Consider the following 12458-nt stretch of genomic DNA (forward strand, 5'->3'; position numbering starts at 1 on the left):
ACAAGAAATGGAAAAAACCTCAACCCAGTGGCCCAATGCAGACTGATTGGTGTGTTCGCGTCCATGCATCTGTGGTCTAAATTTGGGATGCGAATATTCGTCGGCATGGAAATAGCGCGGACTCGGCCCGTCTGGCGGTGTGTGAGTGACATGAATCGTTTCGTCTCTCTGTGCACCCGCAAAGCTTCCCTTCTAAGCATGCCTAGTCACTATGGCACCATCAATGGCACGTGTTGGCTTCATCGGCAGCGCTAGGACTAGTGGGCGGCGGATGGGCTTCTGTGCCACCATCAATAGCACATGCCTAGAAACCAGCGCAAACATTCTTAGCGGCCAGGTCATTGGTGCTAAAGAAAAATATGAAGAAGCCACGCTTCCGCGTCTCCGTCACCGTTTACGTGGCACGGGCTCTATACCAGGCGTGCACCCCGCCGGTGCCACGTCAGGGTCGGGAGCGGCAGCATGAGTTTCTCGACGCAAGGCCCTTCAACTGCCTGACTGCCTCGTCAACCCTGTGTATGGAATTAACTTACCATTGTGGGACTCGTTCGGGCACCTCGAATGGGATCTAAGGCGCTGAGCGGGTTTCCTTGGCGACGGCGAGTGCAACTACACCGTTCTGCTCGCGTCGATGAAAGGGGAGGAGGAGGGAAAACGAGGGGGACGACACCGAAGACTACTTCGTCTACCTCATGTACCTCGCGGAGAAGGCCAAGTAGGAGGGCAAGGTGGACGAGCTCCCCCTCATGTCAGAAGGCGTGGATAAGGAGGCTAGCCATGAAAGCCTCACAGGAGCACATGCACCTCCGCCACAAGCTTCACCGCGCTATGCTGCAACGGTCATGCCTCCCAAGCTGTTAGAGGAGGAGACCCTCAGGATGGCCATGGAGGCCTCACCGTGGGAATAGTGGTGTGTGCAAGCCCCGTCCTATCCCCCACCACTTCCAATGGCGTACCCACTGCCTTCTTGGGCACACGGGGAGCAACAACCACCAACGGCATGCCTCCTCCACCGCTGGTCCACCATTTGCCTGCGCCAACACCCGACTAGCCATGGCGTATGTTGACGTTCGTGGTCCCGACGCATGACTATGACTAGTAGAATAGGCCTTATTTTTAAATATTTATATATCTTTTTAAAACTATGTAAATTATGGTTTCATATGAATGAAAAATGCAAAAAAGAAAACATCGAGCTACTGGGGTAGGCCCCGACCCAAATTCATAATAGGCGCGAAGCGGCCGATTTCATGACCGTGACCCGACACAAACGTACCGAAACGGATACAAATCGTATTTAAAATGTGTCGGGCCAATGAAGATACCCATCGAGATCAGCCTAGGGTTTATACCCCAAGTGAAAAACCAAAGGAGATTAAAGGAACAAAGCACAAACAAACAAGTGGTCCTACTTTGGAAGAGCAGGGTCTCCCTCCCCTCCTCTCTTTTTGTTTCTATCCTTTTGAGAAAGGAAGGCAGTCACAGGCATGTCATCGGTTCTACTCGTCCTGGAGTAGGAGTGCTAGCAATTGACCGGCCGTACCAGTCCATGCTTGAGCCTTCTTGGCCTGGCATGCATCCTCCCCTTTGATGAGTGCTAGCACCTGCTTGCTGCATCCGAGAATCGAGATGAGGAGGCTTCACCCTTTTTCCGTGGGCCCAACTGCTTTCGTGTCCCCTGGCCTGCCCACAAAGCACACAGCCTCTGCCTTTCCTTTTTCCATGAGCTGTAGGTTTCATCCCATGGCAAAGGCCAAAGAAAACAGACACGCTGCAGGGTGAAGCAGAGAGGGGCAGCTTCTGCGTCACACTTTGTTTTATTTTCAGAGCATTGCTTTGTGCACAAGCCTGGCTGGAATCATTCCTTGCCAAGCCAAGCATGGACCGGAACACTCTAGTATCAGCCGCAACGTCTCAAGGTTCCAGCGACAGTACAAACCGTAGTAATGGTTTTCTTTCTGACTAAAAAATATCTGATCCGAGCCAAGTGGCTCCTGTTACATCAGGAGGCAAAAGCAAATGGAGAATATGCATTCCCTTCCGAGTCACAAATCGCTCGGGGGAAGGGAAATGATGAATTCATCCATCATGGAGGGAAATCCAAAACCACACCACAAATTAGCTTCAGCTGTTAGTGACTAGTGACTACTAGCTTGTATTGGGACCAATAACTCTTTCTGTATTTTGGTTCCAAACGAAATCAAAGCCTGAAGATGGTCAGGCTCAAAACTGTGCAGAACGGCGCAAATCATCCTGTTGAGAAGCGCAGCAAAGGTATCATTAGTAATCCAGAACGGCTAATGTGCAGATGCTGAAACAGTCGTTAAAAGGAGTTCAAGATGTGCACGAGTATATATCATACCTAGAAAAATCTACAGTTAGAAGCATCTCCTTCAGTATCTGCATCACTGGAATCCTATTCTTCAGAACCACCTGTATCTGGAAACATTCCAATTGCTGGAACCTTGGGAGGAACGAGCTGGTGCGCTCTGCTACTCAAGAAAGAATGTCTGCAGTGGAAGCTATGATGAGCACAATGCCTTCCACATGGAATTCAGGGAAGCTGACACAGCATCAGCCATAAACAATGCGGCAGTGCAGGGTATGTAGAGTATACAAACCTTGGCCTGGCTCCATGGGGATGCACAATCAATAAAAATTGATATCTGTGTAGCTTCGTGGGTAAGTTGGGAACGGTAGCTCGTCCACCCCCATTAGGGAGCTGGAACGAGTGAAGCTTCCGAATTGAGCCTGGCTCGGTAGTTTAACCTCCGCCGTGAAAATGCTGTATACGGGCCTGTGGTCTGAGAATCGAGACTCGCCGCGGACATAGCATAGTTGGTTTAGACCTCTCCCGTACCATAAAATCCGATCGCACCTACAGAAAATCAAAACACAATGTTTGGTCATTAAATGGGAAACAAATGCTTGTACATCAGTAACTTATGTCTTTTAAAAAAAAAATACCATGCTGGTGTTCTTCTCTTTTCGTTTGGATGCATATCTTCGCCTGAGTATCTGTCGGAATTGTACGAGTACTTGTATGTGGGAGGGAAATATATTCTCCCTTCTTTCCAGCCTGCAAATACGCGCCCAAACCTTTGCTCTATGCGAAGCTGTTGCAAAAATATTTCCGGTAAGAAACAAGGGAAACACTTAATGTAATTGGCGTAGCTGCGCATGTTGCTCCAGGAGCTATTTGATATGTTCGGATCAAAATGGCTTACCTGATCTTTTTCCAATAACTGTTTCCAGTTGTGCATTTCAACCAAAGCCTTCACCGAGCGATAAGAAAGAGCTATCCGGTAGTTCAGATCCCCTAGCCAGATTATACGGCTGAAAGAAACAAAATATATGAGGGTCTTCCATTGTGTGCACTAGCCAGATTGTGTATAATGGAGCTGGAAGTAGTACGTACTCATGGTCCAGAATTGTCTCGGGCGACTTCTCGTTGCGTGCACTATGAGCATGCGGGAATCTGGTTTTCTTCAAAATTTCCATCACATCTGCATTTCTTCTAAGTTCATCACCATCTTTTTGACCCGACGTTAAGTGTGTGCAAACAAAACAGAAGCTTGTTTGGTGCAGAGACATACTGATTGATATCGATCCCTGAGTTGAGAAAAAAGGACATGTAAAAGAACAGGAATGAAGTGACTACTGTACACCTAGAAGGACTGAGTAAATAGCAAACAATACCTTATTTCCAAGATATCCCATCAAGCCTCTGCCAACGCACGACACCTTCAAGTTCTTCACATGATCCCTTATATCACTCCGCACCCAAACCATGAGAAAAACTCCAACCATTTGCTTGCTAGCAACTAAGCAATACCTGCTGTGTCATAGAAAATATGAGTTTCAGTTCAGAGATTCTTTTGGGGAATAGTTCAGAAATTTTTTGGGGTTACAAATGATGATTGAAGGCTGTATGCCGTTTCATATGAAACGTTAGTAATTTCAACATTCAAGTACAGAGCTGGGAACTGTGTCATCTAGCTACTTTGTCTCGCAACTAATATTAACTTACATGCAGAAAGAATTTATATTCATTTTCAAGGACACTTACTTTGGGTTAATCAACCGTCTATTATTGTCATCGGTTGATAGTGGAGCACCATATCCACATGGCATTGGTGAGAAGAATGTAGTACCAGGTGATTCCTCGTCCATATTCTCATCATCAGAGGACCCACCACATCTCATACTGGTGTCAACATCACTTGGCCTGCTCCCAAAGCTAATCCGGTCACAAACACTGAAACGTCGGTCCACTAAGGAATGAGGATCCATCATGTCAATTCTTGAACTTCGACTGAAGGACTGAAATGATCGCCGGTGGAAGAATGAGGAGTTCCTTCTTCTTGATGATCGCTCAAAGTCGACATTAAGCTCCGCAATAGGATTTGGAACCGGTGACGGGGTGTGGTAGTTGTACGCAACAGAGCCCTGGAGATCCAAATTATTTAGTGTATTCCTTACAAGAGAAACCCACTTTTTCGCCGGACCATTGTCTTCATTCAGCAGGACGTTGCCAGCATTCAAAGGAACAATTTCCTGAAACCTGGCATGATAACAACACTTGTTACATTTCATTATCTATTTGCACCATTTGGTGATGTCTTCTATTTTGTGCATCAAACAATATCTTTTTAAGTTGATGCATCAGCATAGACTTATACCCAATAACGTAGATATCAGCAGCAGGAGAAGTATGGAGCCAGTCCTCCAGGTTCAGATGACTAGATGGTGACCTTCCTCCCACATTCCATGTACCAGCGAAGACCCTACACGCACAAATATTTGGATTGACATATCGAAGTCAGTTTTCTTCAGCAATAGTAGTCAGCAAATTGTTACCAGACACTACAGGAATAGAATGTATTTTACCTGTAGTCCTGTGTGTTTGTGATATAAGCACGATCGATTCCATTTCCTACTCGACAATCTCGATCGAAGCTCTTCCTTGGCAACCTCTCTGAGCAAACATAGAGTTAATTCAGTTATGCATAGGACACAATGTTGACTGCTCAGTTTTGCACCAACAAAAAGGAGTTGAAAGATCTGAAAATGCAGTAGTTACTGTGAGGACGCAAGCAAAATGTACCTGTTCTGCTCTTCTTGGCTTTGCATACGTCTCTCTCTGAGAAACTGGTCCTCCACTGCATCCCCACTGAAATGACCATCACAACTTTTTTTAGGACAAACACGGTAAAACAAAATCATTTTTACTGAGGTCTCAACTCTCAAGCCTGTTTTGGTTGGATTTACAAAAAAAACAAAAAAAAAGTCACTAGACTACATCACACAGGAGCGGGCAGCAAGAAGTCAAACTTGTTTCAGGAAACAACAGGCAACTACTATATCCAACCAAAACACTGAATAACACAAAACGAAATATTTGCACGGAGGCAAAATGATGCAAACAACAGAAACCCATCGTCGGGTTGAGAATGAAAGAGGTGGTCTGAAGTTAACAGCAAGTACCTTCTTCAACTCCATAATCCGAATGGAAGTCCTTAGCCTTGGTTTTGATGTTGAACCACTTCCTAACAATGGTCTTGGACCAGGACAGCTTTTTCGACACCAACAAGAGCAAACACAAGATCAGAACTGGGCACAGAAAAACATATTATGAAGATAGAAGCTGCTGGTGTGTGGTCACTTACCCTGTTCTTGGTTGGAGTCTCATCTCTCATCGTCTCAGTGCTTCCTCATGCAGCTCCAGGGATTCGCCACCTCCCTCCTCAAAACCTCCAAATTCTTCTTCTCCCCTTTCTACCCCTTCAAGAACAGTAGTGTATTCCTAGTTCCTAGAGAAAAAGGGAGAACGGATTCTTCTTCTCCCGTTCCTCTTTTACCCCTTATTTGGAAGGAATATTCCGCACTATGGGCTCAAGAAGGAAGCCGGAATTCCTAAGAATTGCGAGCAGGCAGCAGCTCAAAAGTAGCAAGAATCCGCGGCAGCATCCCAAGAGAAGAGGGGAGGGGATTGATGTGAAACAAGAGGAACTAACGAAGCAGGTACTTCAATTGGGGGAAAACAGACAAGATCAAGAACGGTAGCAAAGACCGCGAGATTCAGGAACCAGGACCAGGGTTAAAGACCGCCAAAAGGGCACCAGGCGACACGGGCCTCCAAGAGAAAGCTCCGAGGAGGTGGTATTACACTCACTCACCAACCTACAGCTCGCCTGGCTTGCCCAGCTCACGACGCTCGCTCGGATCAATGCCGGTCGCGAGCGGGAGTTAATGCCCCCTACCTTACAGAAACGCCCAGGGAGCAGGACAGCGGAAATTAATGGGGGTCTAGCACCTGAAAGTGAATCCGAGGAGGGAGGCGGCGGAGGACACGGAGGCGACCAAGAGCCGAGCCGACCCACGTCGCGCAATGCAAGCGCAGGAGCTCGGGAGGATTCGAAGGAGTGTGGAGGGAGAGGGGTGTGCAGTGCGAGGACACGCTGCTCTGCTCTGCGCGGTCTCTGCTTTCAAGGAGACGAGCAGGAGGAGACGGGGTAGCTAGCAGGCGGACTGACTGAGGAGTGAGGAGAGCAGCAGCAGTGTGGGGTGGGAGTGAGGCACGGAGGCCAATATGAAGGGGAATAAAGCGAAAGCTTTGTTGGGGGGCTCCTCTCCTCTTCGGCTACTGCTGCTGGTGTTCCTTGCTTTTCTCCCTTCTACGTATATGTAGCCTTTGCTCTTTAGCTCCAAATTCGATGCACGGCAAAGCAAAGCCTGCGGGTCTCGGCTGGAGCTAAGTGCTGTTTTGTGACTTCATCATTGCTTTTAGCGCTTTGCTTGGTCATACATAGGTTTGCTAATTCTGGATCGTTTTCTACTACTCCTACAGATGCTTTAGCCCAAGACACCTATTTTCGTGCGATGGAGGCTTTTTGGTTTCTATACTTTGCTACGCAATGGACAAATTTTTGAAGTTGGTGGGGCATCTTCAGCGGCGAGACGTATTTTAGCGTCCGCGCGCATCCGTTTGCATCGGCCGAAATGGTCGAAATCAACCGCGCGTTCGTTTGCGTCGGGTGGCTCCAGCGGCACGACGCATTTTTTTGGCCGAATCATTTTTTTAATACATGAAACATAATTTACATAGTAAAAACATGAAAAAAAACCCTAAAGCCTGCTGCTGCTCCTCGTCGTTGTCGAGCACGATGAGCTCTGGTATCACCCACGGCTAGTTGCCATCCGGGGGAGCGTACGCCGGGTGCGCCGGCGGTGCTGGAGGTGGAGAAGGCGCCCAGGGCTGCGGCGGTGGAGGCGCCCAGAGCTGTGGCTGTGGCGGCGGTGGAGGCGCCCAGGGGTATGGTTGTGGCGGAGGTGGAGGAGGCGCCCAGGGCTGCGGCTGTGGCGGCGGTGGAGGTGCCCAGGGCTGCGGTTGTGGCGCCGCCGAGTCCTGTAGTGCCAGCCGAAGGGCTTCATCCTCCGACAGCCCCGGCGGCATGACGCCAGTGGCGTACCGGGGCAGCGGCGGCTGCACAGGCGCGTCGTTCTCGGAGACGAGGACGCCGAGCTTCGCCATCTCGTCGTCCGTCATGTTCTCCGGGAACTTGAAAACGCGGCCCTCCGCCACGGCCTGCTGCCATTCGTGGAAGACGGCCGCGACGTAGTCATCGCTGTCGTCCTTCACCTCCTCGTTATGGTACGCGAGCGCCTCGATGTAGTCGTCGTCATCGTCGTAGGCGGCGTAGGCGTCGTCGTGGTCGTCGGTGTCGTTGTGCTCCGCGCGCGTCGCCGCCTGCTGACAACGCCTCGGCGCCTCCTGTCTGAGTCGGCTGTTCAGACCCGAAGGGAAAATCCTTGTCGCCCATGAAGCCCCCTTCTTCTCTTATCCGTCTCGTTCGACAGATACGTACGCCAGCTGTCGGAGTCGATGGCGTACGCCGGATCATCGCGGAGGTCCGGCGGCAGGTACCGCCTCCTTCGTCGGATCTCCGCGGTCCGATCAGGCTCGCGCGCAGGGACGAGAGGGATGGGCACCCGGCGGCAGCTGGGCCGCCAGCCGCCTGGCAGTTGAACGTCGGGCTAGCCCTCGCACGACATCTATTTGCCGTGCATGAGCCTCCCCAGCGTGACGGGGAGTGGCACCCTCTTGCAGCCTCTACCGGAGGCCTCGAAGTTGTTCTTCTTCCCCATGGTGCTGCGGCGGTGGTGGTGTGAGTGGAGGTGTGGGGGAAGGAGGAACGAGGCCAGTGGTCTTTTATGCGCGGCCGCGCGCGGGATACGATGGCATTGAAGGCGGCGCAGAAGCCCAGCCGCCGTCCGCCAGTGCGTGTGCAGAACAGGCAGCCGCGCCATTGATGGCGAAAGCTGTGGCGCAGACACGGAAGCGCTGACCGCCGAAGCGATGCCCTCGATGCACACTCGTTGCCAGGCGGGCCCGGTGGGGAAGCGAGCAGACACTTTGCGCGTCCGCCGAGCGTCCGCAGAGACGCAAACCTGGCGCATATTTGGGCCAGGTTTGCGTCTCCGCGGACGGTCCGGTCACTTTGTGTCGCCCCGCTGGAGGTGGTGCCAGACGCATTTTCGGTCCACACGGATGCAAACGGTCGCTCAGCGTCCGTTTACGTCGCGCCGCTGGAGATGCCCTTACCGTTCCAAACCGGAGATATGCAACGAATTGTAATATACTACGTGCTTGATTTGGTTTTATGCAAAAATTGGTCGATGCTGATTGTCTCCAGTGAAAATTCGTAGCACAAGCAAAGTTCAATGTAATTGACGACCGTCCAACACTATCCAATGTAATGTACTGTGTGGCTAAGAGCATCCCCACTCGTTGGCGCTCCCCACGCCCAAATCCGGCGAAATTTTCGTTCGGATTGGAGGAAGATTTGGCGTGAGGAGGAGTAGTTTCCCAGTCGTGTGCTCCCCAAGCGGCGTTTCTCGGGGAAAAAGAGGATGGCTCGGGGAATCCGGACGAAAGAGGAGACACGTGGGCGTGGGCGGTTGGTTTAGCTTCATCCGGAGTCCCCGGGTGACCCCCGGGAAACCGAGGATGGCATGGGAAGTCCGGACGAAAATAGACTCAAATCCGGACCAAAACGAGAAACCGGGGGCCTGACTGGGCCGTTTTTCGCCGTCCGGATGAAAAAAAGTGGCCATGGGGGGCTCTGTGGGGAGACGAGTGGAGATGCTCTAATACATGGACAAAGAACCGGGAAAACCAACAAGCTCATGTTTCTTTGCAATATAAATTGATTTCGATGTGCTTTAATTTCTCGATCTGCCCGGATATGCATCTTTTAGCATCCCTCGCTTGCCATAAAGACGAACCAAAAATTCTCCATCTATGATGTCGACTCAGCATAGATTAGCATAGCCTACTGTAGTTTGATCACACCAGGTTAAAAGCACTTAATTTACAAGCAGTACTTTGTGTAGGGTGATTTGACGTTACTAGGGTAGAAATTTGGGCATATGGCATCACAAAAGTGTGCATGTAAGAGACATGATACCGCAAAATTAGATATCATAAATATGTTCATTATTAGTTCATTATTCTAGCGAGAGGGTGAGTCCAACAAGAATACCATCATAAGTATAACCACTATCTTCACTCCAATATTTTTTCTTGAAAAGGGGCAGCCCTAGCCTCTGCATCAATAAATGCATACATCATTTTATTTCTTTATGGAACATAGTATTACAGTTTATTCCAAATCGAGGGCCACATAAGGTCTCAACACGGATAAGAAATCTAAAAAAATTAATCACATGCAACGCCTTTGTATCAACATGCTAAACACCGATCAGGCCGCTAGTTGCACCGGCCCTAACAAATCTCGTGCTACCATTGCCAATCGGTTGCACAAATATCCATGGTCTACGGATCACATATTTATCAAAAATGACTTTTCGTATACCACGCGCTTAATTTGGTGGCATCATTTCCTGCTAGAACAACGCGTCTTTTCCTATTATGAGGGCTTTTTTTTTTGTTGTACTACGATTTCAGAGGCAACTCTAGCCAGAATTGGCTACACCTTATTTGGTTCTATGAAAAAATTGGTCGATGTTGATTGTCTTCATGATAGTGATGCTCAGATGAAAATTGTGTAGCACAAACAAAGTCTGAAATTTAATTTGGCTACCGGGTGCATATGCTCCCTGCACCCAAAAATAGCATATTTTAATTATCAAAAAAAAAATCAACAAATTTTTCTCATGTACATCTCGATAAATATAATTGGCAACAGTCCAGCATTATCCAATCTAATGTGTGGCTAATACATGGACAAGACAAAGAACTGAAAAACCCACCGAGCTTACATGTTTCGTGTCAAGGTACCAATAACAAACCTTTTATCGATATGTATGTAATTGATTGTAAATCTTATCCAATTTGTTTGCATACCAATAATTTGAAAGTACTGTCCCAATTTATGGGTCTGTCCGTATATATCTTTCAGCATCCTTCACTTGCTATAAATACGAGCCAAAAATTCTTCATCTATGACGTCGACTCAAAATAGATTACTAAGCCTATTGTAGTTTCATAACACTACATTAAAAGTACTGAAGTTACCACTAGTAAAAACTTTGTTTAGGGTTATTTGAAGTTACTAGGGTAGAAATTTGGGCATATGACATCACAAAAAGTGTGCATAAAAAATGCTACCACAAAATTAGATATCATAAATATGCCCATTATTTCTAGGGAGAGAGCGATTCCAGAAATAATATAGTAATAATACCAAGAAAAATCTTAAGGGCTCTTCTGATCCATAGGATAGAAAAGGTATAGAAATAGGAAAATCATATGGTTGAAATGCCATGCATACTTGAATCATATGGAAAGATAAAGTGTGTTTGATTGTAGCAAAGGAATTTTCCATGAGGTATGGTCTAATGTTTTTTTTTCCTATAGGATTTACATTACAAGATGCGTGCATGGTTGGTTCCTATATGATATGTTCTTATGAATCAAACAACTTGTGTTGGAAATTTTCTTATAGAATCCAAATCCTATACAATTTCTATACAATCCTATGAATTAAAGGGGCTGTAACACTATCTTCACTCCTATGTGGAGGAAATGGGAGATTTACACTGAATTGTCATTGCATGCACTATATTATGAGCTTGAGATTTATGTCTTTCTTTAGGAAGATTTAGTTATTTTTTCGAATGTGGGGGAGGGGAGAGGCATGTTGAAACTCACGAGCTCTATCGTTGTTAAAGTATTTAAAACTTGAGGGTGTACATTAAAAAAATCAGATGTTGTATTTACATAAGTTCTAACTTATTGCTAAAAGTCTCATCTGAAGCAAAGGTGCCCATTTATGTTCTAGAAAAAAAATGTCAAACGTTCTTGAACGGGTCAAAACTTTCCTCTCAAACATTTTTTTCTAAAACGAAAGTCATCTATGTCACTGTAAAAGTATATCTAGCAGATCCCGTAAAACTACATAATGTTAAAATGGTTTGAGGTATACCATTAACCACTTTTAAGGTATGGTGCACACTCTCGCACGTGAGGCCGCCGACCCTACTCACGTAGCGGGAGAATGAGTTGGAGACCTGACTCCACGATGGTCTGCTTTGGCGCGGTGACCGCTGCTGCCCCTGATCCCTACCGGCGAGAATATTCTCTTCACGCACAGGCTATATATTTCATGATTTTCGTCGATTTTGTCTAAAATGGATCTGAATCGGGGTGAGTGGGTGACGTGGTGGAATACGGCGACGACTCGGCTGGATCCCGATGATGAGGGCGGAATTTCGTTAGAATAGGTACATCTTTGGCGACCGGTTGACACAAAATTTTCATTTGTCAAGTTTACAGTTGACCTTAAAATTGCCCCTGATACCATGTGTGAGGGTGCACAGCGGGAACGGGGGCAGGCTGCAATATATATTTTTATTGGTTTTGTTGGGTATTGAACCCTCAACCTCTGGTTTCAAGTTGTATGCAACTAAACAATTCACTATCAGTCCAAACTGAGAGAGAGGGTCGGTCATTACACTCTAACACTCTCCCTTACGTCTATGCTCTGTTTTTTGAGTCTTGACGTGCGCGACAGGAACGAGGGCATGCCGCGGTATTTTTTTATTGCTTCTTTTGGGTATTGAACCCTTAACCTCTGGTTTCAAGTTGTATGCACCTAACCAATTCACCCTCTGATACCATATAGAATTGGTGCACTAGCCAAATTATTCCAAAAAACCGATCTGATGAAGGAGGGCTAGGCAATTATATTCAATACCTCCCCTCACGTCTAGGCCGGTGGGCCTTTTTTAGATATCGCAAGGGCCTTAGACGTGTATCCTTGAATTTGTTTTTTAGGGAGGCCGCAAATATTAATTTTAAATACTGTGTTGGCTAGGATTTGAACCCAAACCAATTCACCCTCTGATAGCATATAGGATTGGTGCACTAGCCAAATTATCCAAAAGACCGATCTGATGAAGGAGGGCTAGGCAATTATATTGAACATCTCCCC

The 12458-nt window shown here is 47.4% G+C and overlaps 1 protein-coding gene across 2 annotated transcripts; it reads right to left on the reverse strand.

Annotated features, from left to right (window-relative positions):
• Positions 1-1931: 1931 nt before the first annotated feature.
• Positions 1932-6530, reverse strand: LOC127293568 (type IV inositol polyphosphate 5-phosphatase 7). 2 transcript variants are annotated; one of them, XM_071818741.1, is made up of 13 exons: positions 5670-6530; positions 5488-5575; positions 5108-5173; positions 4891-4978; positions 4683-4787; positions 4070-4564; positions 3700-3835; positions 3419-3612; positions 3228-3336; positions 2968-3116; positions 2622-2878; positions 2363-2510; positions 1932-2253 (listed from the first exon to the last, which is right to left on the reverse strand). In XM_071818741.1, exons 1-11 carry the CDS (start codon positions 5697-5699, stop codon positions 2650-2652), a joined length of 1689 nt encoding a protein of 562 aa, XP_071674842.1. In that variant the 5' UTR covers positions 5700-6530; the 3' UTR covers positions 1932-2253; positions 2363-2510; positions 2622-2649. The 2 variants fall into 2 exon arrangements, with proteins under 2 accessions (XP_071674842.1, XP_051179167.1); XM_051323207.2 differs by having other exon boundaries at positions 3700-3838.
• Between the last annotated feature and the right edge of the window lie 5928 nt (positions 6531-12458).

Source organism: Lolium perenne, chromosome 4 (genome assembly GCF_019359855.2).
Source record: "Lolium perenne isolate Kyuss_39 chromosome 4, Kyuss_2.0, whole genome shotgun sequence".
NCBI lineage: Eukaryota > Viridiplantae > Streptophyta > Magnoliopsida > Poales > Poaceae > Lolium > Lolium perenne.